This window comes from Gallus gallus, chromosome 1 (genome assembly GCF_016699485.2).
Source record: "Gallus gallus isolate bGalGal1 chromosome 1, bGalGal1.mat.broiler.GRCg7b, whole genome shotgun sequence".
NCBI classification, from domain to species: domain Eukaryota; kingdom Metazoa; phylum Chordata; class Aves; order Galliformes; family Phasianidae; genus Gallus; species Gallus gallus.
The window spans coordinates 3,398,152-3,421,061 of NC_052532.1; the positions used below are offsets into that span (position 1 = coordinate 3,398,152).

The 22,910-nt window shown below is 48.6% G+C and overlaps 1 protein-coding gene across 2 annotated transcripts; it reads right to left on the reverse strand.

Annotated features, from left to right (window-relative positions):
- Window positions 1-600: 600 nt before the first annotated feature.
- On the reverse strand, window positions 601-4,076 carry LOC107054362 (serine/arginine repetitive matrix protein 2-like). 2 transcript variants are annotated; one of them, XR_005846543.1, is made up of 7 exons: window positions 3,906-4,076; window positions 3,499-3,590; window positions 3,311-3,403; window positions 2,945-3,069; window positions 2,625-2,787; window positions 1,823-2,533; window positions 601-1,660 (listed from the first exon to the last, which is right to left on the reverse strand). XR_005846543.1 is itself a non-coding variant. In XM_040663976.1 (6 exons), the coding sequence occupies exons 1-6, from the start codon at window positions 3,946-3,948 to the stop codon at window positions 2,168-2,170; spliced, it is 882 nt and encodes a 293-aa protein (XP_040519910.1). In that variant the 5' UTR covers window positions 3,949-4,076; the 3' UTR covers window positions 1,754-2,167. The 2 variants fall into 2 exon arrangements, 1 of the variants encoding a protein (XP_040519910.1); XM_040663976.1 differs by lacking the exon at window positions 601-1,660 and having other exon boundaries at window positions 1,754-2,533.
- Window positions 4,077-22,910: the final 18,834 nt, after the last annotated feature.

Genomic DNA, 22,910 nt, shown 5'->3' on the forward strand with positions numbered 1-22,910 from the left:
TGCCGCCTCCGTTGGAGGGTTGGAGCGGTTGCAGAGCCTGCTGAGATGTCATCAGCTCCAAAGACCTCCAGGGATGGAGCACCCACAACGTCTGTGGGCTGCCTATCCCAGCACCTCAGCTCTCTCTCTGTGAAGAACTTCCTCCTGGCATCTAGCCTAAGCCTTCCCTCCCTGAGCTTAGAAACGTTTCCCCTCAGACCTGGCAGCAGAGCCCACGTGCAGGACCGAAAGCCCAAGCTGTGACGCAGCTGGAAGCAGCCCTGCACCTGCCATGTACCCTGAACACGGTGGCACCCCCAGCCCAGAAACAAGCCCAGAACTGGGCTGCCCCTGCCAGTGCGGCCTGGGTTCTTGAGGAATGTGAGCCCTGCGCCCCACTGGGGATGTGGCCCGAACACAGCTCAGCCTGGACTGGGCCAGGTGAAGTGAAGTCTGGGATCGTGTTGGGGAGGAGGCAAGCCTGTTGTCAAGGTCCCTACCTCTGCCCATGTCAGCAGAAGCGGGGAAGGATGAAGCCAACACACGTGTTGGGGGGATCTCTGATCTTTATTGTGTTGGACTCTTGGGACCAGAGCACACAGGTGGGACGGGAGGGGGGGGACAACTGTTTGCGAGGGCGGATAGCGATAGGTAAGGGGGGATGGTTTTAAACTAAGGAAGGGGAGGTTTAGGCTGGATATTGGGAGGACGTTTTTCACACAAAGGGTGGTGACACAGTCTGGAACAGCTTGCCCAAGGATGTTGTGGATGCCGCCTCCCTGGAGGCGTTGAAAACCAAGCAGGATGTGGCTCTCGGCAGCTTGGTCTAGCAGTTGGTGATGCTGCACAGAGCAGGGGAGTTGAAACTAGGTGAGCATTGTGGTCCTTTCCAGCCCAGGCCACTCTACGGCTGGCGCACGGCTGCTCCTAGGCAGACTCGGGGGCTGTCTGTGGGGACTTTGTCTCTGATGTTGTTCCTGGGAGCAGCTTCATTCCCGGGATGGCCTCCGCTGTTGGGCCCGGCTCCTGCTGCCTCTTTGGGGTGAGCTGCGGGAATTGTTTGCCCGACGTCTCCCTGGAGGAGGACTTTGGCTGAGGGCCCGCCCTCCTTGCCTGGACGGTCCCCTGCGTCGGGGCACTCTGGAAGCCATCGGGGATCTCGATGTTGCAGATCTTGTTGATCTGCGGGTGCCGCTCTGCTCCCTTGAGGCTGGCCTTCGCCTGCTGCCACGGCGTCTTCTTGGCCGGCTCTGGGAGCTCGGGTCCCGACGTTGCAGCGGGGAGCGGCTTCGTGTGCGGCTTCTTCCTCGCTGCCTGCGCCGTCTTCTGCGTGCGGCTGCCGGAGACGCCCTGGAGGAGCCTGATGCCCTCCGCCTGGTGGATGTGTGGGAGTTGCTGTCAGCACGGGGGGCTGCTGTTCGCCTGCTCCCACGGCGTCCTCGCAGCTGCTCAGGGGTAGCCCGGTCCTCCGATAAACGTGCACCGTTTGTCCCCTGCTCCGTCTCAGGCACGCTCGGCAGGTCACTGTGCTCAGGCAGCTGGGAGCTCTGTGATGTCCCCAACGCTTCCTGGCTGGCGGGCATGGAGCCAAAGGTCTCAGGCTCCATGGAGCTGCTGGATGGACCCGGAGCCGTCTGGCTGGCAGTGCTGGGACCGGCGAACTCAGCGTCGGCGCTGGAGGCTGTAAGGGGAGGCAGGAAGGTCATGAGTCTGGAGCTGCAGCGCCCCAGAGGGATCTGCCATCCCACTTGGGGCAGAGAGACTCTGGCAATGGTGCCCCAAGCAGTTGCTGCCAGGCCTTGCCTGGCCCCAGCGCGGTGCCACGCGTCTGATTGCCTCTTACCGGTAGCCAGGCCAGCACAGCTGGTGCACTCCCACATGTCTGTGGTGTTGCTCAAGTGGGAGCACTGTCGATGGGTGCCCTCAGCAGCACAGGAGCTGCACAGGATCAGCTCCCAGGGCCTGCGGAAGCAAAGAGGTTGTGGCTGTGAGGGCCAAGTGATCCAAGCCAGGGAGTTCCCGGCGCAGCACGTCCCCGTTGCTCAGTGCTTGCTCCCCCAGCCTGTGGTGAGGCTGAGATCTCCCGCAGAGCCCCAGAGAGCTGCTGAGGTAACTCACCCCCTGCTCTGTGCCTGCTCTCTGCCTCCGTGGTAAAGGCACTGGCTGGCGTCGCAGCGGCTGTGCATCTCTACAAGTGGTTCGTAGGACTCCTCGTCCTCCCACGATGCGTCTCTACAAGAGCAGGGAAGGGAAGCGATGAGCCCCCAGTGTGCCCAGCACAAGATCCAAGGTTATCCCATCTCATCCACCCCATGTCCGCTTCCAGCTTCTCCATGAAGCTGGGGCACACGGTCATGCGACAGCCGAGGGCCATGGCTGCTGAGCCAGTCCCTGGGCAGGCCCAGCACTGCAGCCTTAACGTCAGCAGAACTGGGCAGGACACCAACCTTAATGGGATGTGGATCCCCATGTTGGACATCTCTTCACAGAAGAGAATGTAGTCTCGGCAACCGGGGCACTCAAAGTACGCAGTGCCAGCACTCAAGGCCTGTTGCTGCAGGAGAAGCACAAGCAGGGTGAGCATGAGCAGTGCCTGGTGCTGCTGAGCACCGAGCGTGCCTGCAGGGTGCGGGGTGGGCTCCTACCTGGATGCAGCCCCGGTGGAACCAGACGTGTTTGCAGGCTGGGCACACCATGGTGTGGTAGGACAAGCTGTCCCCCACAGGCTCCAAGCAGATGAGGCAGATGGTGCCTTCTGCTGGAGCTTCCTGAGTGGCCTGTTGAGGGCGGTGCTCCCAGCAGAAGGACCTGGGGGAAGATGGAAGGGATGGGCACGGTGAGAAGTGCTGCGAGGAGGGCAGGGGGCCAGGAAGGAGCCCCCAGGCCCTGGCTCTGGCTCTGTCAGGCTGCTGGGAGGTGTAACTGCGGGTTCCTCCCGGGCTTGGCTGCTGCTGACAGCCCTTACCTGTAGTCTCCAAAGTACTGGGTGATGCATTCCCCGTCCTTGGCACAGGGCAGGTGGAAGCTGCGTGCACAGCCTCTCTCTGCGCATGTGACGGCAGCCCCCCTCTCGCCGCAAACACAGCATTGCTGGAAAGAGCAGAAGAGCCCCATGAGCGACAGGCTGAGGGCCTCCACGGCTGGCCCCACACCTCTGGGCAGGGCACAGGATGTGGGCACTGCAGGGTGTCACTCTACAGAGCTGCCTGGCGGGCAGGGCTGATCTGGTATGGGCAGGACTTTGTCCTGGAGGCAGTTGGACATTGGGTCCAGAGTAAGCTGGAGTGAGCCCCTGCTGGCCCAAACCTGCCTGCTCTGTACAGGTCCTCACCTTCTTGTTTGCCTGCCTGACCTTGCGTGCGATGGCAGCAAGCGGGAGGACCTCAATTCCTGGTCTTGCTTTAGCCGTGATGTTGGCAGACGTCTGTAGGAGAGAAAGAAAGAGCAGCATCTCATTAGGACAGAAGGACAGGGAGCATCCCCGGCAGGAATGTGGAAGGTGCCCATGGGGGAACTCACCAAGCAGAACTCATGGACACGAATCCCAGTCTCAAAAAGTGTGTGCCCGCAGATGTCCGGGTCGACATCTGCCTGGCCACACAGCGCACACACTGCAGAGGAGAGAGCAAATGCAAGCAGTGGTGAGCAGCTGGCGGGACCAGACGTCCCTGAGGGCTGTCCCCAGGGTCCTGCTCTGTGTCTGCCGTGCTGGCTGGAGGCGGTGGAGGGGAAGGGGCCACGGCAGGCCCCAGGCAGCCACAGCCCAAGCTGGGCCCCCTTGCCGAGGAGCAGAGGGGCCCAGCCCCATGCCTGCCTGGGAGCTCCTGCCTGCCCCTTCCTCCCCTCTCATCTCTCAGCCGCAGGCAGAGGCCCAGCGCCCCTCTGCCCGGCATCGGGAGCTGTGCACAGGGGTGCTGTGCTCTCACCTGGCTCCTCCGAGCTGGAGGCCTTCCGCTTCCTATCGGACATGATGTGCGTTAACAGCGAGCACTGCGAGAGTCCCCGCTCTCTCTGCGCCTCGCCAGGCCGCACTGACGCTCGGGCTGAGCCCGGCAGCCTTTGCTCTGCTCCAAGCTTCGCGCGTCACAATGGGCGCACTCTGACACGCACTGTGACATCACGGTCACCACCGCCTCAGTGGGGGTGTGGCTGGGGGCCCTCAAGCAAGAGGGTGGCAGCCCTTGCAGGCAGCACTGAGTGAGGACCCGGTGCTGCCATGCAGCTGAGAGGAAGGACGGCCTCCCTCAACCTGCTGGCGCTGCTCCTCGCGGCAGATGCTGAAGTGCAGCTGTCCCTTGGCCACACTTGCAGCCCGGGTTCCACGCCAGCACTTCTGATCTGAGTCCAGTCTTGGTTTCGGGAGGGTCTAGTAAAGGTTGCAAGTTAACGGCATATTTGGTGTCTAGTGTGTGTGGTGAGTGACTTTTTACATGGTCTGACAGGGACAGGACATGGTTGAATCGAGTTTGAATCCAGAAGAGGAGATTAGATTAAGCCTTAGAGGAGATTCTTTACTCTGAGACTGGTGAGCCAGTGGCACGGGCTGCCCAGAGGAGCTGTGGATGCCCCATCCGTGGTGATGTTCGAGGCCAGGCTGGATGGGGCCCTAATTCTAACCTTCCACAGTGGCAACTGTGGCCATGGCAGGTGGTTGGCATTAGTTCAGGGTGTAAGGTCCCTTCCAACCCACGTCTTTCTCTGATTCTTTGGTAACAAAGTGCTGGTGTATTGCTGGCACGACCTTAGCGTCGTATCTGCAGTGTTTGTGTAAAGTGCAGAACTCCTCGATTCCACTTCTGTGTTGTAGGCAGCAGGGAAAGTGTCAATGATGCGCTTCAAGACACATATGTGTCCTTCTCTTCAATATGAAGCTGAGTTGAAGGAACAGAAGGAGAACCCCAAAACTTGATGCTTGTGAACTGTGAGCTGCCCAAGCATATTCCTTCTCGCGTGGCTTGAGCTTTCATGGCTGCAGCTGAGCTCAGCTTTCAGCTCTCTCTTCCTTTGGTGCCTTTTTTCACTGCAGTGACATTTGGGCTCTTTTTATTCTCTCTCCAGAGAGAAAAGCTGCCTGCTCCCATTTCCCCAAACTTTTGTCGTTCCTCTGTGTTCTTTAATTTTAAGTTGCAGTTTTATTGTTTTATTTAACCCGAGTGGTTGAGCGTTCCAATACTTTTACTAGACAAGCATAAGAAAGTTCCATTGGAGGTGAGGAATTCCACGACTTTGAGGAGAAAGGAGGTAAGCCCCTGAAGCTCACACAGCAGTGATGAGTCGAGGCAGAGATGAAATGCGGGCTGGCATCATGCCTTGTGGAATGATGAGCATTTGTCTTTGGGTTTGTCCGGCTCAGAAGAAACATTTATCTACACGCATCAAAGCTTCAAGTGTTACGCAGTCAGTGGAGGGAAACTGGCCCACAGTTCCCTTCAAGTGTGCATCTAAACTCGGTCGGGAAATGTGTGTTGGGTGAGACGGAGATCCAGCCTGGCAGGGGATCCGCGTCCACGGCGAAAGACACGGGTGTTAGTAGAGCGTGCGCTGGCAGAGCATATTGAGCTCTGCTGTTTGCTCTGTAAGGCTGCTTACAGAGCAGCCGTAAATTGTAGGTGAAAGGAGAGGTTTAAAGGGACTGGCAAGAGACAGTCCGAGAAGTACTGCTGTGGCTACTAGCAGGCAGCTTGTTTGTATGTTTTCACAACATTTCCATATTTCTTAGTTTAGAAACATTTTTCTAAGTCTGTTCCTGCGGAAAGGACAATCTCCTCCAGGTGGGTCCCAGTTCCCTGAAGCCAGAGTAGTCCCAGAAACAAGAAATGCTGCTCTGAATCTAAACTTGCCAAAGTCCTTTCAAGTTGGGCATCGTGGTCACTTCACCACGTGGTCATGGGGGATGTGGGTGCAGGCCCTCACCTGCCAAGCAAGAGAGTGGCAGCTCCACAGCTTCTCTGGGCACCCAGAGTTGGCTCAGTTTTTTGCACACTGCTGGGAGATGTAACTGCGGGTTCCTCCCTGACTTGGCTGCTGCTGACAGCCCTTACCTGTAGTCTCCAAAGTACTGGGTGATGCATTCCCCGTCCATGGCACAGGGCAAATGGAAGCTGTGTGCACAGCCTCTCTCTGTGCATGTGATGGCAGCCCCCCTCTTGCCACAAACAAAGCATTGCTGGAATGAGCAGAACAGCCCTATCAGCAGCTGGCTCAGGGCCTCCCCATGCTACTAAATGGAGCGCAGGTTCTGGGCATTGTTATGTTACATTCTGCAGAGCTGCCTGGTAGACAAGGTTTGTCTGCTGTGACAGGGCTTCGTCCCGGAGCCAGTCAGAGTGGCTGAAATTGCTTTCTTTGGGTCCAGTTTAAGCTGGAATGAGTCTCCCCTGGCACTAATCTGCCTGCTTTGTTTAGGTCCTCACCTTCTCGTTTCCCTGCTTGACCTTGCGTGTGACGGCAGCAAGGGGAAACCCCAAAATTCCCAATAGAAAGTTGTCTTCTTGATAAAGGCCGGTGGCAAAAAAACTGTTTTAGAAGGGAAAAGAAGAAATTAATATATTCTGAACTTAAAGAGGGGAGTTTTATCTTAGAACAAGATTTGTCTTCCACAACAAGAAGCCAGTCCATTATTCTATGATTCTATGAAATTTCAAATCTGTAAATTTCTCATTAGGACAGAAGGGAAGAGACCATTACTTGTGGAAATCTGAAAGGAGACCCAGGGGAACTCACCAGGCAAAATGAATGGACAAGGATCCCATTCTTCCGACAAATATACCCACAAATATTCGGGTCAACATCCGCCCGGCCACACGGCATGCACACTGCAAAGGAGAGAGCAAATGTGAGCAGTGGTGAACACCCTGTGGGACCAGGTGTCCCTTTAGGCTGTCCTCAGGATCCTTCTCTGTGCCTGCCGTGCTGGCTGGAGGTAGTGGAGGGGAAGGGGCCATGGCAGGCCCAGCGGTGCCAGTGGACGGCCACAGCCCAAGCTGGACAATCTTGCCAAGGAGCAGAGGGGCCCTGCCTTGCAGCAGTTGAGGAGTCCCTGCCTGTCCCTTCCATGCCTCTCAGCCACAGGGAGACCCCCAGGTCTGGACAGAGCTTAGCTAAGCCAGAAACATTTTATCTTCAGTGTTTGTCTCAGATGCACAACTCTTCCAGACTACTTTTGTGTTGTGGACAGTAGGGAAAATACTGATGCCTGTCATGTCTTATTCCTTTTAACTTTCAATAACTTCAACTCTCTTGGCATTGCTTTCATTGTCAAGCATTTGAAACACTATTGCATCAGGAAGTATTTTTAATGGACATATTTTTAAGCGTGGAATTTCAGATCTTTATGCCTTGCTGAGCTGGCATTGCTGTCTATTTGGTAAGCTTTTTAAGCTATGGTATTGTGACAAAAAAAAAAAATGTTACATAACAAAAAAAAAACCAAATTTTTTTTTTTTTTTGCTAAAATGTATATTCATTAACAAAAATAAGTTCTTCTTTCAACTTCTCCTACTGAAGTATCACTATAGTCTTTTAAGCTTTCAGGCACCCCTAAACAACATCTTTGCTAAGAATGGCTAGTTAACATCAGTAAAGAGATTGGAGAGGAAATCCGTCTTCACTGCAGATAGAATGGGAAGTGTTTGATGTCATTAAGGCCTGACAAAACTTCTCCCAGAAGTAACATCTCACTGCTTGTTAAAACCCATGGGTAAAAGCTGAGATGCTCAAAGGTTCAAAGACAGGACACTGTGATGATGCTGTGAGGAAGAGTCCTTTCTTCAGGAGAGTGGAACTTTTCTCTTGGACAAATGCATGGAAAGATCACTTCCCAGAGCCCAGTGAGTTGGCTAAGTGGATCAGGAGGAGACATGAAAAATAAAGGGCTTTTTTCTAAGAAAGAATTTGCCAATGAAAGGCAGTATAACTTCAACCAAATCAAATCCAAATTCAGCCCAAATTCTTCCAGATCAAGGTCCACATGGTACACAAGTTCCAAACAGGCCTAATCCTGTCCTCAGGAGGCATTCAGTACACACAGTTTGAGCTCTGACTGCTCCAAATCTAGAAGGCAACATAACAGCATAACAGTTTTTCAAGGATCCACGTACATATGTGAAGTCATGGCCTCAAGTTTAGATGGGATAGCCAAAGTGCGTCTACAAATATCACCGTGTGTCTTTATAGTTGCGATATTAGCAAAGTACTCTATGATTCATCTCAGCATAGCTGCAAAGGAAGCCCTAGTATCAGTGTGGTGTGACTGGGGAGCTATTACAGTCCTGACCCTGTCTTGCTAATGAGGAATGCAAGTTTGCATTGCAGCACAGCACTCAAGGCTCATTTCGGGTCAATATTCAAAAACGTCTTCACCCACAAACTTTAAAATTGGTCTTATATCCTTACCAAGAAGTGCTGCTGTTCTAGTCTGGTCTAAACCTGGAGATCATCTCTAGAGGTTCTCTCTTCTCACCTCTCTAGTTATAAGAACAAGATTATATGGGATGTATAAATTTGGTGTAAATACACTAAGGCCCATCTATCTATCCATGTATCTATCTATCTACCTATTCAGTCTTACCTGGGTGCATACAATCCCCCAAGCTATGATGAAAACTTCTTACCAGCCATATACAGAAGGGGGAAGAACTTATGGATAGCCTTATTGAAATGTAAACAACATTATGAAAATACAATTTCATTAGCTTGGTTGCAAAAATACAGTTCATAGTGATACAGAAAAGCTGAGTTAGTAATAATACCCTCAAACTGTTATTCAAAACAAAACCTCTGAGCGACACTTTTTTCTCAGGTTCTCACATTGCCATTGTCCTCCTAAGCCCTATCCCTAGAAATGGATTTGATCAAATAAGAGCATTTTAAAAAAGGAATAAAGACAGAAAACATGGAAAAGCTGTATATGTGACACGCTGACCTGAAACTAAGAGCCAATTTTTTCATGTAGGGTTTAAAAAAAAAAATGTTTAATTAAAAATGGAACAAATAAAGTTCTTCATTTGCATGTTTTCAGTTTTAACCCTTGTCCTTTTAGAAATTTCTTTTCTGAAGTGAAAATACCACTCTGAAACAAGAGATTGGAACAAGGAAAACATTCATATTGACATTGTCTGAACACAATGTTTTGTTGGTTCTGAAATTTCCCTTCTGTCTCTTTTCTGAACTAAATTATTCATTAAATTAAAAGTGAGTTTATAAATTATTTCTTCTCAAGCTTTTATTTATTTATTTATTTTCTGTAAGGAATTTACTACTCTCTGTATATACACATATCTGAGTATGTATGTATGTCTATGTATGGACTGTGATTAATTTCTCAGTTGTGCAGAAAGATTCACAGGGAGATTGAGGTATAAGAGGCTGTTCATGAGGCGGTAGCATAGGCTCATAATAACTTATATCTTCCCAGCTACAAGGACATCTACACTCAAGCAAGGAGAAGGCATTTCAGACATCCTGCTGCTGGTTGTTGCCAGACTCTTGCTCCCTGGAGAGACAATGGAAGTGCCTGAATATGGCCCTCAATCCATTTTGCAATCACTGCATCCTGCTTGTCCCAGATGGCACAGGGGAATAGCTGTTTCTCTTCTGACTCAACCAAGCCTATGCAAGCTACATATTTTCCACTCCTCCGCTGCTGAAAATCAAACAATCCTTTAGGGCTTTGCTGACTGGATCTGACATTTCCCAGGTGCAGATTAACACCCCCTTGGGGCCTGAGCACCATGAAAATCAACTCATCGCTTGTGCATCACTTTCTATCACTGCTCCCAGAAACAAGAAGCCTCAGCATCTGCCAGTACCTGCTGGCATGGTTTACAAGGTGTTTGACTAGGCATGGGAGGGATAAATGGGAGAACATTAGTGTGCCATTCATAGTGTGAAGTCTTCAGGAACGGTGTTGGTTTGGGGTATTCCTACTTCCCCCGTCATTCCTTTAGGATGTGGATTGATGATACATAGACTTTGGAAGTGGAATCATCTTAAGGTATCTCTTCCTCTTGCTGGCTGTCCCTGCCTGGTCCCATCCTCTTAGCTGGGCTGACTCAAGGATGTATGGTCCATGCTGCAAAGGGGCAACTGACTCACATCCAAAATGTGTGCCTTTTCCTCACTATAAAGAAGTTCTTCCGCATGTTTATGTGGAATTTCCTATGTTGCAGTTTTTGGCTGTTGCTCCTTTTCCTGTCACTACACACCACTAAGAACAGTCTGGCCTCATACTGCACTTTAGATATTTATAAACATTAATCAGATCCTCTCAGTCTTCTCCAGGCAGAACAGTCCCATGTTTCTCAGCCTTTCTTCATACAGGAGATGCTCCAGGCCTCTCATAATCTTCGTGGCCCTCTGCTGGACTCTTTCTATGAGATTCCTGTCTTTTTTGAACTGGGGAGCCCAGAATTGGACGCAATATTCCAGATGTAGCCACAGCAGGGCAGAGTAGAGGGAGAGGATCAGCTCCCTTGCCCTGCTGGCCACATTCAGTGCGGAATGATTCTTTCCAAGATAGCCTTATATCCTCTAGACAACTGTAACTCTCAGACCTTAACAGAAAGCACTTTTAAATTCAGCAATTCTGGGTAGATAGTTCTGCCCATAAATTTGCCCAGTCATTTGACTATGTGACCCTTAATGGCAGCACTGGTGTGCATTCAGGAGATGTATCTTTGACACTCCCTGATGCAGGGTGTTCTCATGCAGAGTGGGCTTCGTCCAGCTGCTAAAACACTGCAGGCATCTGGGTTGTTCAGGACATCTGCAAGGGGGTGATAAGGTAGCACCAGCCCTTAAGGACCTGTTGTCTTGTCTGGGCTACACTTAGTAAAGCAGAATTGCCTTAGGCTGCATATACAGCTGTTGCTCCAAAAGTAATGCCTCCTAATTATTTTCATGGAAACTAAACCGATACAAAGAGCACAATAGCACTATTTGATACAGCAAATTCTCAGATACAACACACTATTTTTCAACATTGTCACCACCATTAGCTTTGCATTTTCACCAGCAATAAACAACAGCCTGCATGCCACACTCATAAAAGTCTGCACCAGCAGAGCTAGCCCACTGCTTCACAGTGTTCCACCACCTCACTGTTTGGTCTCTATAACTGTTCAGCAAGCATCGATGAATGTCAGTGGGTGCAATTTTTTTTTTTTTTTTTTTTTTTTTTTTTTTTTTGCATGGAGGAGTTCAGTGACACACATTCGCTTCATATGCACTTCCATGTTGGACTCCATTCAGTCAGCCTGCCCCTCTACTACCATCTGTCACACAGCAACAAAATGTAACAGAATATTGTTGGGAAGGTTCAACATCTGCTGCCATCCCACCAACATCCGCCTCTGGCATCATGAGCCAACATCATAAAATAGGAGGCATTACTTTCAGAGCAGACCTCGTACAATATATAATACAGTTAATGTATATGATTAACAAGACTTGGTTCAATTTTTAATGTTTATATTAAAAGAGCAAAAAAGAACAGCAAAACCATAAAGCTAGGAGGATATCTGACCTTGCTTTTGCGAAACTAACACGTCAGTCTGGTTCAGAGGCAGTGGCTGCAATTCTCAGTGAGCTCTCACTGTGTTCAGCAGAGATTTTTGATGACATTGCACTCTTCCTGTGCTTCATCCTTGACGACGGTCGTTCACAAATGTACATGCTGTCAAAAAGAGATGACGTGAACAAGGCACGACTATGAAGCAAGAGATTCCTTTCTCCTATAAAACTCCAGTAAAGAGACATGACCAGATTTTTGAGTTGATTATCTGATAGCACCTCTATACATCCCATTTGAAAAAAATGTGTTTATGTCAACTGAAGCCACAAATATAGCAAAAAATGGATGAAACCCACTCTCAAATTCCTTTGTCACAACGGAAAGCACGGCTGCGCATTTTTCGTTGTTCACAGGGCTGTGTTTAGTCAAAGTATCAACACGCATGAGATTACTTGCCGCCACTGGAGCTGGCACCACACTGCACCCTGTGCCCTGGTTTCTCCCATTTCTTTCCTTCCAGCTCTGAACCTTCCATTTGCCACTCAAAATGACCGCCCATGCTTTGCAGGCTGATCTCATCCCTCCATGCATGTGTTGCATTTACACCAGCATCTGTCACACAGAGGGGTTTTAACACAGGCACAGTCAAACTGAGGCTTGAAAACATGGCTGTTGGATCCCCCACCATAGCTAGGGGTTAGCTGACAGAACTGAAAGCTCTTTGGAGGCTGTGTCCTGCTGCTTTGGCAGTGATAAAGGTCTACGCCTGCCCTTCTTTCTCCTTGCACTGGAATGCTGTGGGGATTATCTCACCATTTCCAAACAGGCTGAGCATTTCTGCAATGCTGACAGGCGCTCACCGCCACTGGAAATTAGCTCCTGTTGTCTGCAGAAGATGCATTCATTACCTCATGCCCCTTGAGGCCCTCTGTGCTGGCAGCAAGCGTGAGGCTGGTGTGGCAGCTCCCCGAGCTGACAAACAGGGTTTTGCACCAAGTTCAATGAATATCCATGGGCTGTAGCACGTCCCATCCCTTCTGCAACCTGTGCCGTCCTTGCCAAAGTTATTAGAGGCTTTGCAACCCCTTCCCTTTCCCTGACACAGCTGCTGCCGGATGCCCCGCAGAGTTAACTCATTCTACCTGAACGCAGACAAGCTTTCCCCTGCTCTCCTATTAGTGCCGTTTGAAAGCAATGATTCGCCACCTCGGCTTCCTGGCATCCCGCTGCTCCTTCTTGCACAGCACAGGCTTTGCCGGGGCATCTTCTGTCATTTAAAACAATAGGGAGGCAAGGGCTTAAAAGAAAATCAGCCAACTCAGATGTAGACACTTTAGGATGGACAGAAAGATTTCTGACTTCTCTGCCTCCCCCCAAAAAGATTTTTCCTGGGATTCAGTGGTGCTTTGCTCTGAAGAAAAACTCAGTGTGTTCCTTTTTTTTTTTTTTTTTTTTTTTAAACACATTTCTAGTCATTATTCTAGTAGGATAATCTGTCTAAGGGAATGTGTCTAAACACCAGAGAATTTGAGTGTGTTTAACGAGTACAGGAGGGAGGAGGCTACTGCTAGATCTTTTCACAGCTGGGAAAGCAAGGGGAAGACTTGTGCAGGGACACAAGTCTTCCCCTTGCTTTGGGGAGGGCACAATACGGAGGGCAGGGACACAATACGGAGGGCAGGGACAGAGCTAGAGGTTTGAACCCAGTACCATGCTCTCCATAGCACTCATCCTTATAACTGAGGTGCTTCAATGCCCTTCCATTGTATCCAAAGGGTTTAGAAGTACATTGAATCTGGGTTTTTTTGTGTGTGTGTCTGCATGCAAACCCATAGCTGTGCCTTGTTATTCTTCCTTGAAAAGGAGCATTGTTGCTCCATGCTACGTTCCATGCTCTTGCAAAGACTGCAGAAGGGGTGAAAGCAAGGGCTCTCCACCGGGATCCACAGTGGAATGCAAGTGAGTTTTCAATTGGAAGCATAAGGGGACTGAAATGGCATGAGCAAAACTGGATTAATTACCTGACAATTAGCTCTAAATTAATGTATAACCATATGGTACAATTGAGCTCGGAAGGGAGAAGCTGTTCTGGCAGCTGGAGACCACGAGACCTGTAGAGATCAAACTCCACTGTCTGGGGCAGGATATATGGCGTAGGTCAGTTCAGTTGTGTGTTCCTGAACCTCGGAGAAAATTCACTGACTTTATTGCTGTCAGGGAAGGGATTTGGGTAGGAAGAGCAGAACAGTGGTCTGATGGATTTTTTTCTTGGGTATACATAAACATACAGGCAAGATCAAGCTGGACCCTCAAACTGCAACACCAGAACTTTAATTCCTGGTCCTGGCCCACAGTTCCTAGTCCTAGTCCATAATTCCTACTCCTGGTTGATCATGCCAGATTGCCCAGATTTTCTTAATTACTATACCTACTTATTCTCCAGCTTTCATCATCGTATCTTCCTCCTTCATCCCAGAGGGGATACAAGTGTTTGGCTGAGCCTGGCCTGCACTGGAGCATCCCAAGTGTGACTTTGTACAGGGAAAGGGAGGAGAGACAGTTTCCCATTGCCAGGAGATTCATCTCCAGCCTGCAGTTCCTCCCCATCTTTAAAGTGCCAGAGATGGGCTTTGTTCTGAGCTAGTACACTGTTTGAACAGATCAGAGCAATTTCTGATGCCTAGAAACCCATTGCCAGGCAACCTGATACTTAAGCCCTCTTTCCCAGCCTGCGACAGAGCGATTCCCTCCCTTCATGGGAGAACTGTCTGCTGCCAAGCCTCCTCTTCTCCCACAGCTGAGGACAAGCACCAAAAACCCTCCTTCTATGTGCCAAAGTTTTGGGCTCCCTCCTACCCAAAGCATCTGTTGCTATAGAGCCCAGGTCCTACTTGTTCTCTTGCTGGGGACAAACATGCCTTAGTGCCAGCTTGCAACAAATCTCTGGCCAGCCAAGATGTCTCTGGTGTTGTCACACAAGCCAGCAGTCCAAGTATTCTCTGCTGCAGTCCATGGGGTTGATTCCTGCCTTCCAACTCATGGCCATGCTCAAAGAAGGTCGTCACCTGCAGCTGAAGTTGCTCTCCAGGACAATGCCCAGGGAATGTTCCATTAAGAACACTTAAATCTTTTACCTTTGGCCACTCCCATTTGGCAGTGTGTTTGCAGCCACCCTGACGTAAAGTCCAAGAGAGTTTGCCAGAAAAAGTTTGTTGGCTGCCACTCCATGGCAGCAGGTCCTCAGACATGGGATCAGCCTCAACCACATTCCATGTACTGGAATAATGGTAAGCAGTGAAGCTTAATTACGTGGTTACAAACGCTCTGATATCCAGGGTAGTCTACCCTGTGCAAGCTGTCTTCTGCCAATTGCACACTCTCACCCAAGACATCCTTCAGACTAAATCACAGGTTCTGTTATGAGACAAGGTTACTGAGATGAGCCATCATCCCTTCATGATATATCTCACCTCCCTAGCACCTTCAAGGGTTAAGATAGGAGAGTGTAAAAGAAAGAGCATGATAGGGAAAAGAAAGAAGATGGTCTATATAACCAGCTCCACTTTGCACTCACAGGACAGTGGTCCTTGGAGATGTTCAGTCTCTGCAGGGGGAAACAGGGCCACCAATTCTAAGGTCTTGTGTGAGCTTCTTACAAGTCACATCTTCAAATGTCAGTGCTGCAAGTCAGATTCATTGCCTCCCGAATATAGCTGAAATGAATGCTTCTGGTGGCCCATCCATTCCAACATGTCTTTCCCACTCTCTTCAGCCCTCCAGGCCCCTGGTGACAGACTCTTGCCATTAGATATGACGGAAAGGGCTGTTGCCCCTACACAGGCATACTCACATGTTATAGAGGCTCTGTGAGTAAAGCAATGAAATAAATCACCAAAAGAGCAAGTGGCTGTGATGAATTAGGAGATGTTAAATGAACAAAGCAAGCGAGCTGGCCAGGGCACTGCCAGTCTTTTTCCCTAGCAAAGGCAATGGGCAGCAAGGCTTGCAGTGCCTCTAATTCCCCTTTCATACTTTGCCAGGAGTGCTTTCAGAGTCACTTTGTCGATTGAATTTGTCAGTCACTATTCTGGAGACAGCAAAGCTGCTTTAGCTGTCTTTACTGTGTTGCTCACACAAGGCAGTTCCAGGGCATCTGTATTCATTCCAAGCAGCATTAGGTAGCTGATGACTCAGCCAACTGCTGGCAGATAGCTGCTCTCTCCTTGAGATGACTGAGTAACATGGGAATAACCTAGGGAATTTGTTCCCCTTTGGTGTACCTCTGAGTTTATTTATTTGTTTTGGGTGGATCCCATTTATCACATGCATGCAGGAGCTGAGTCTTAAGTGTGGCATCCCCTTGGGCATGTAGAACAGGACAAGTCTGCTTCTTGTTTACTTTGGACAGCTTTGTCTTTCCAGTGTAAGATGCTATAGCTGGGGACCAGGACTGGGGGATTGGAAGTTGTACAGAGAAAGAGTGAATGGACATTGGTATGCAATAAGCAGATATTGGAAACTATCAGAGCTGGATTCTCTAGACTTGAAAGAAAATATCTCCTCAGTATATATAGTTAGCAATATTTGACTTCAAGTTATGCCAGAGGAAGTTCTGGATGGACATTAGAAAAAACTTCTCCAAAAGGGTGGTAATGCATTGGAACAGACTACCCAGGGAGATGGTGAAAACAGCCCCTGAAGGTGTTCAAGAAATGCGGAGATGTGGTATTGAGGGACATGGTTAGTGGGCAATACTGGTGGACAGTTGGACTTGATGATCTTAGTGGTCTTTTCCAACCTTAATGATTCTATAATTCTGCAGGAAGGAGAGGCAATAAGTCAAATGGAAAGTGGTGCAAGGGTGATCTCATTTGCACTCAAAGGAAAAGGCTTGCATCTGTATAGCTGGTTGGAAATCATTGAGACACAACGTAGCCAAGTCTTCACCTGAGCCTGCAGAGGTTCTGAACAGGGTTCCCGAGGCCAAATGCACTTCTGCTAATTCTTCCTGTCTGCAAGTTCCAATTCTTTTCTCAGTTGTTGGCTTCACCCCTATCTCCACACTGTGGAAAGAGATAGGGATATTTCAGCCCCTCTGAGAGAGGTGTCTGAGATAAGTGGACTTGAATCACCCTAAAGCAGCTCTGATTTCTCTCTGCTGATTACAAAGGGAACTTGATGACAACTTTAGACCACACAATAATTGCTGAGCAGTCATTAGCCCAGGCTGCACTCACAATTCCTCTGCTCTGCTGTGCCTGTGGCTTTCTCAACATGTCTGTGGTTGCATGAGTGTACAGGAGGCAAAGATGTGTTTCTCACAGGCCATCAACAAGTCCAACTTTTCAGCAACAAATTTCAGTAGTTCATCAGCCTGCCAAGACTTGGACAGGGACACAGAACAGCAGGGAAAGGAGCATGCTCTCATGATGCCAGCACATTTTGCCAGTGGCCGTGCAGTCCAGGGGCTCTTGACAGCGTTGTTACTCAGATGTCTGTCCTAGGGGTAAAGGCCACTTCTGTCTCTCTACTTCATCAGCATTCCTAGCTCACAGATGGGAAGTAGGCACATGAGATAGAAGGCAATGCTCACCCAAAAATATCTGTTTTTCCCAGGAATGGTCTAACTGAAAAGCTCTTATTCCACCTTGGAGGAAACTGCACCTCACTGCCTCACAACCCAATACAGCAATTTTTGCTTTGCGATGCTGTAGAGAGCAGATCCTTATATCCATCACTACTTCAAGACTGAAAAACTTAGTCTGCTTCCTTTAACTTCCATTTCCCCTTGGAGGCACTGCATGGAGGCCTGGGGGCATTGCTATGGTTTGTAGGGGCAGAGCAGTGTCTAGAAACCTCCTACTGAAATGACCTACAGGCAGACAGATAGGCATGTCTACCCATGTCTGTGCCTATATCCATGTCCTCGCACTGAGCCTGCTCCTTTCTCCATCAACTTACAATTTATTTCCTTCCAGATGCACTTGGAAGGAGAGAAGTGAAACTGCCCCTCAGGGTCAAGCAGTCATGCTGAGCTCCCCTGGGAATTGGTCCCAGCACAGCCCTTCAGAAAAATCTTCCATCCACCTCTAGCTTTGCTGGGAGGAAAGCTCCCTTCTCTCTGTCAGGCAGGGAACAGAAGAGAGAAGATGAAAAGGGGAGAGAGAGAGAGAGAGAGCATTTCAGGCTTGTAATTCAGTTATAGCGCAGTGAATCGATTTGCTGCGCCTCAGAGGTCTGTTTGTTTTTGCCGGAACAGAGGAAGAAGACCAACAGTGGTGCAATGGGCCTCAGGCTGACCGTCCCAGCACTGAGCTCAGAGGAGAGAGTGCCACACAAGGATTGTTGAAGTTCCTATTTCAAATCCAGCTCTGCGCCTGTTGCATCCTGCACTCAGGTTAAGGAGAGGTGAACAGAGTATTTGGTCTTTTAGCAGGCAGACATTCATATTAGATAAAAAACAGATTTCATTCAAGTGTTTTTTGGCTGCTAGGGTAGAAACTGCCTCATGGGGATACAGAACTGAACACAGACACCTGAACAACCTTTGTGGAAAAACGAAGGAGAAATATAGGATCAAGTGTGGGTTGTGAGTCCCAACAGCCCCTGTTCTTCAAAGAGGCAGGTGGGCACCCTTTGGATCATCATTCATGAGGTTAACCACGGCCACCAACTTCCATAAGAAATCAATGTGTTGTTCAGGAATGGCATCCCAGCCAATCTCCATGAACACTCAAAAAGTCTGCTAATGGTTGTCCATCTGAAATTGGTGATGTGCTTGTCATTAGGAAGACATACATATATGTGCATGTGCTGTGGCTCTGGGATCATTTCTGTCCTGTGTCCATGGCACTTAGCTGTGGCCTCAAGACTGATAAAGGCCAAAATGCATGGACAAGTGAAAACCATACCAGAGGTAAGGCACTAAGGGGCACAAGGTACTGAGGGCTGGTTCTGGATCAAAACTTCTTCTAGCTTTGCCAAAGAACACCTCACTGGAGGAAAAATATAAAAACTAGCCTCTTTCCTAACTCTTCTTTAGGAGACATAGGGTAACCTGTTGTCCTGATGCTTTTCAGTAGGACATCACCTGGCTATTGACCCCATCAGGTCAAGACAGAAGGGATGTGCTGGGAGCTACTCAAGAGCCTAATTGGCTCAAACTACAGGAAGAGGGAGAAGCAAAGGGGGTCATCATCTGGCAGTGGAAGAACGGGGGAGCTGCAGCTCCAAGTCAGGATGGCTCCTGAAAGCAAAGTAGAGTCCCCTTCCTGAGTTGTAGGAAAGAGGGGGAAGATCCTTTGGAGCCCTGATCTCAGCCTAGCATCCCATTGTGCTACATGCAATATGAAATTTTGCATGTGATTTTGCAAAAAAAGATATCATTCCAGAAGAGTGCTTGAAGTGGAAGTAGAAATGATCTTCTTTTGGCCAACTATTTTAGTTTTATTTTTACTACTTTTTATTATCTTCCTAACATTGTGCTTAAGAATGGAAGCCTTTGCTTTGCAGGGGTATGCTACTGTCCACCCTGCTGTTCTCAGTTTAATCTAGTCTTATACAACCTTCAGGGTATTTGAGTGACTCACTGATAGAAAATGTTCAAAATGAAAAAATGCAGAGATACTCTATGGAGTGCCTAGAAACCAAGGATACAAGAGGGTGACTTCTATTTTCTGCCCATTGGATTCAGTTTGCAGCTTGATTTCATCCAGTAAAGATATCGCCCAGGTAAATAGAATTATACTCTTAGAGACATTACACAAACTCTCTGCTCCAGAACCAGTGGAGGGAAAGAAACCTGTGACTGCAGGATTGGCTCACATTGTCACAGATGAAGGCAGACCCTATGGGAGACTGGCTGGGGAAAGATTTCCCAGAACAGAGGACTTCAGGAGTCTGAAGGTGAAAGACAAAGCTCTTTACCAAGATCTTTTAGAGATGTCTTCTTCCCCTGAGCCTGGCCACCAGCCTTTTCCCAACTTTGATGAGAAACCTGTAAGACATGACTAGAATCATAGGATCAATAAGGTTGAAAAAGAACTATAAGATCATCTAGTGCAACCATCGACTCATCACCACCGTGCCCAATAAACAGTGTCCCTCAGTGTCACATCTACATGTTTCTTGAATGCTTTCAGGAATGATTTCAACATGGTGTTGGATGGACAAACAGTATTTTTTTGCCTAGGACAAGGGACATGGAGCTAGAGGAGAACACAGTGAAGGGGAAAAGAACAAAATGCACATCAGCCTCTGAGAAGGAATTTTATGTGGTCATGCTGGATGTCACCTTGTCCTTACAGACAGACATGAGTCACGTGTTCCTCTGTCATTTCCCTGCACTGAGAGTCATTGCATTAGATCCACTCACTCACGAGGGTTGTGACTACAGATTTTGGTCCAAGGGCTTTGGCTGCTTGGTTTCTGCTGATGGCTTTTGGGATAGTCCTTACCCACCTCTGACCTAAGGATTCCCTCCAGTGCAGGGGATTTCATAGAATCATAGAATCACTTGAGTTGGAAGGGACCCTCAAGATCATCTAGTCCAACTACCTTGTAACGAACAAGGACATCTACAGCTCAATCAGGTTGCTCAGAGCCCCATCCAGCCTGACCTTGAGTGTCTCCAGTCATGGGGCATGCACCATCTCTCAGGGCAACCTGTTCCAGTGCCTCATCATCCTTACTGTAAAAAAAGTTTTTTCCTTGTATCCAGTCTAAATCTTCTCTCTTTTAGTTTGAAATCAGTTCCCTTTGTCCTAACACAACAGACCCTGCTAAAGAGTCTGTGCCCTTCTTTCTCGTAGCCTCCCTTTAGATACTGAAAGCTCACTTCTCCAGCTCATACAGCCCCAGGGGCTCAGACTAACCACGGTGGAGGGTTCCCTCTGCTGGCCTAAAAACCCACGGCTCTGAGCCCTTGCAGAGATGATTTCAGAGCAGGGAAGTGTCTGTTTATAAGACTCAACCTGGGGGGCTGGCTTTGAAGGGCTACTGACCTCCTCATCCATCATCAGTACTCCTGTTCCCATCCTCAGACCCAGCCTTCAGCCTCCGTGCAGCTTCCCATTCCCCCAGCATAGAACCTTCTTATCCCCTTTCCGAAAACTCCATCTTCTTTCCCAGAGCTGCCTGTTCCCAGTAATTCGTGCACAGCTCTCTCTGATTTAAGGATGCTGCTCTCCTCCCTACACAGAACAATCTGCATGAGCAAAGGAGACCCAGGCAAGCTATTAGCAAAACACGACCCTCCCTCTGAATGTGGCTGAAGTGAATCCCAGCAAAGCTACACAATGAGCCAGAGAGCCACGGGCAGCAGCTGCTCAGCACCCTGCTTTGCAGGATAGGCACCTCTGCCACAATGATTGCTGGGTGGGTGTTTTAGGAAGCAAAAATATGATGCAAAGGGCACCTATCCCTTTATCCAGGAAGTGCTAATAAAGGATAGAGGGAGTGGAAAGAGATAAAAAATGTTGTTTTAACAATACTGTGGGGGCATTTAAGAAGGACAAGCTTTTAGCAGGCAGATGATGACCAGCGGGAATAAAGAGGAAACTCCACCGTGGTGGTCATTCCCCACTGTTTCTGCTTCATCTCCCCCCTTACATGAGCACCTATTGCTTTGCTTTCTCCCTTCTTTTCTCTCCCTACCTCCGTCTCTGTTACTATCAAAGTGAAATTTATGAAGAGCTCGAGGCATTGGCGATTTCCTGGATTTCAATATAACTTTGTGCAATCTTAAGTGAACAGCTTGGTTGCTTCTGCCTGTCAGAGAATTTAAATTGCAAATTGGATGGTGAAATGCAGCAGCCAAGGGTCTGTATCAGTGACTTTGGAGAGCGCAGATATCGCTTAGCAACTGGAGGGAGGGGTGGAGGCAGAGGTAAACACAGCAGTGAGGCATCTGGATTTTGGGAACCCCTCTGTTCCTGCATGGTGGACAGGTGGCAGTCAGAGTAAGGCCTGGGAAAGCCGAGGGCAGACACAAATTAAAATAAAGGAAACTCCAGCTGGATAAAAGGACAAGATCTCTGCAACCAGGGTGGCTAAGCATCAGGGCTGGAAAACCCACAGAGATGGGGCAACCTCCACTTGGGAGATCTTAAAAATTCCCCAACAGAATGTCCTGAACTGCTCAGTCTAGCTTTGAAACTGGCCCTGCTTTGAACTGAAGGTTGAACTAGACACCTCTAGAGGTCCCTTCCAACCTGTGCTATTCTGTTATCCCACCTAGTGGTCCTTATGTTTCTTAAACTTGCTGGGAAATGACTTCAATATTGTCAGAAATTAAAGCAGAGATGGGTTCTGAGTAAGCATATAAGCCTCCCTCCTGCCCCTGACAGTTCAGAGATACCCATACAGGTACTCACAACCCTTTCTTAGAGCTTTTCTGATGTTCCACCTCAATGAGCATCAGTGGATCTTAAACCTGCAATAGTAACATCAGGCTTTTATTTATTCTTTAATCACAGAATCATAAAATGGTTTGGGTTGGAAGGGGCCTTTAAGATCATCTAGTTCCAACTCCCCTGCTATAGGCAAGGACACCTCCCTCTAGACCAAGTTGCTCAAAGTCCCATCCAGCCTGGCCAGTAAAATTAAAAGCTCCAATAAACTCTAACATCCTGCAGCAGTGAGTTCCACAAAAGTCTGTTGCCCTCTTCATCGAAACTAATAGTATCTTCTGATAAGAAGTCAATAAGGTCAAGTGGGAAGTAGTTGTTCCCAATGTATGCTCATCCTGACTACAATCCCTAAGACTCATGTGGAATCATAACATCATAAGGGTTGGAAGAAAACACTAAGATCACCTCGTCCAGCCACCAACCCATCACCACTACGCCCACTAACCATGTCCCTCACCGGTCCATCTCATTCTAGACATCTCTAGCAGGCAGAAACAGAACTCTGTGACTCAGTAAACCTAGTTCAGTGCTCTGTCAATTGATGGCAATGTCTCATCTATCTTTGCCATACAGACACTAGGTGCAACAGGTGAGATTTTTCAGAACTATTTCCCCGTAAGACCTATTAAAGGAGAGAAACAGGCATTTTTCCAGGAGCTGTTCATCTCATCTTTCTCAAATATCTTTTTTCCAGATGAAATGGATTGCTCCATGAGAGAGTCCTTTTCTCTACAGTAGCCGTAACAAGCGATGAAGGAGATTGTCCCAGAGATGCCTGCAGTGTTGTTTACCAAGCTCTAGCAAAATGATACCTAACTCACATGCTCCATATAGAGGACAAATAGAGAAGTGACCACAGCATCATGGGCTGTAGGCCTGGAAGTAATAGGAACTCCCAGGAAAAGACCTGATAGTGCACTTGGAACTGTAATAACTGAAAAATACTGTATTTTGGGAAGTACTGTGATCAGTAGGCATGATTTGTTCCCCCTGGAGCTGTAGTGAAGCAA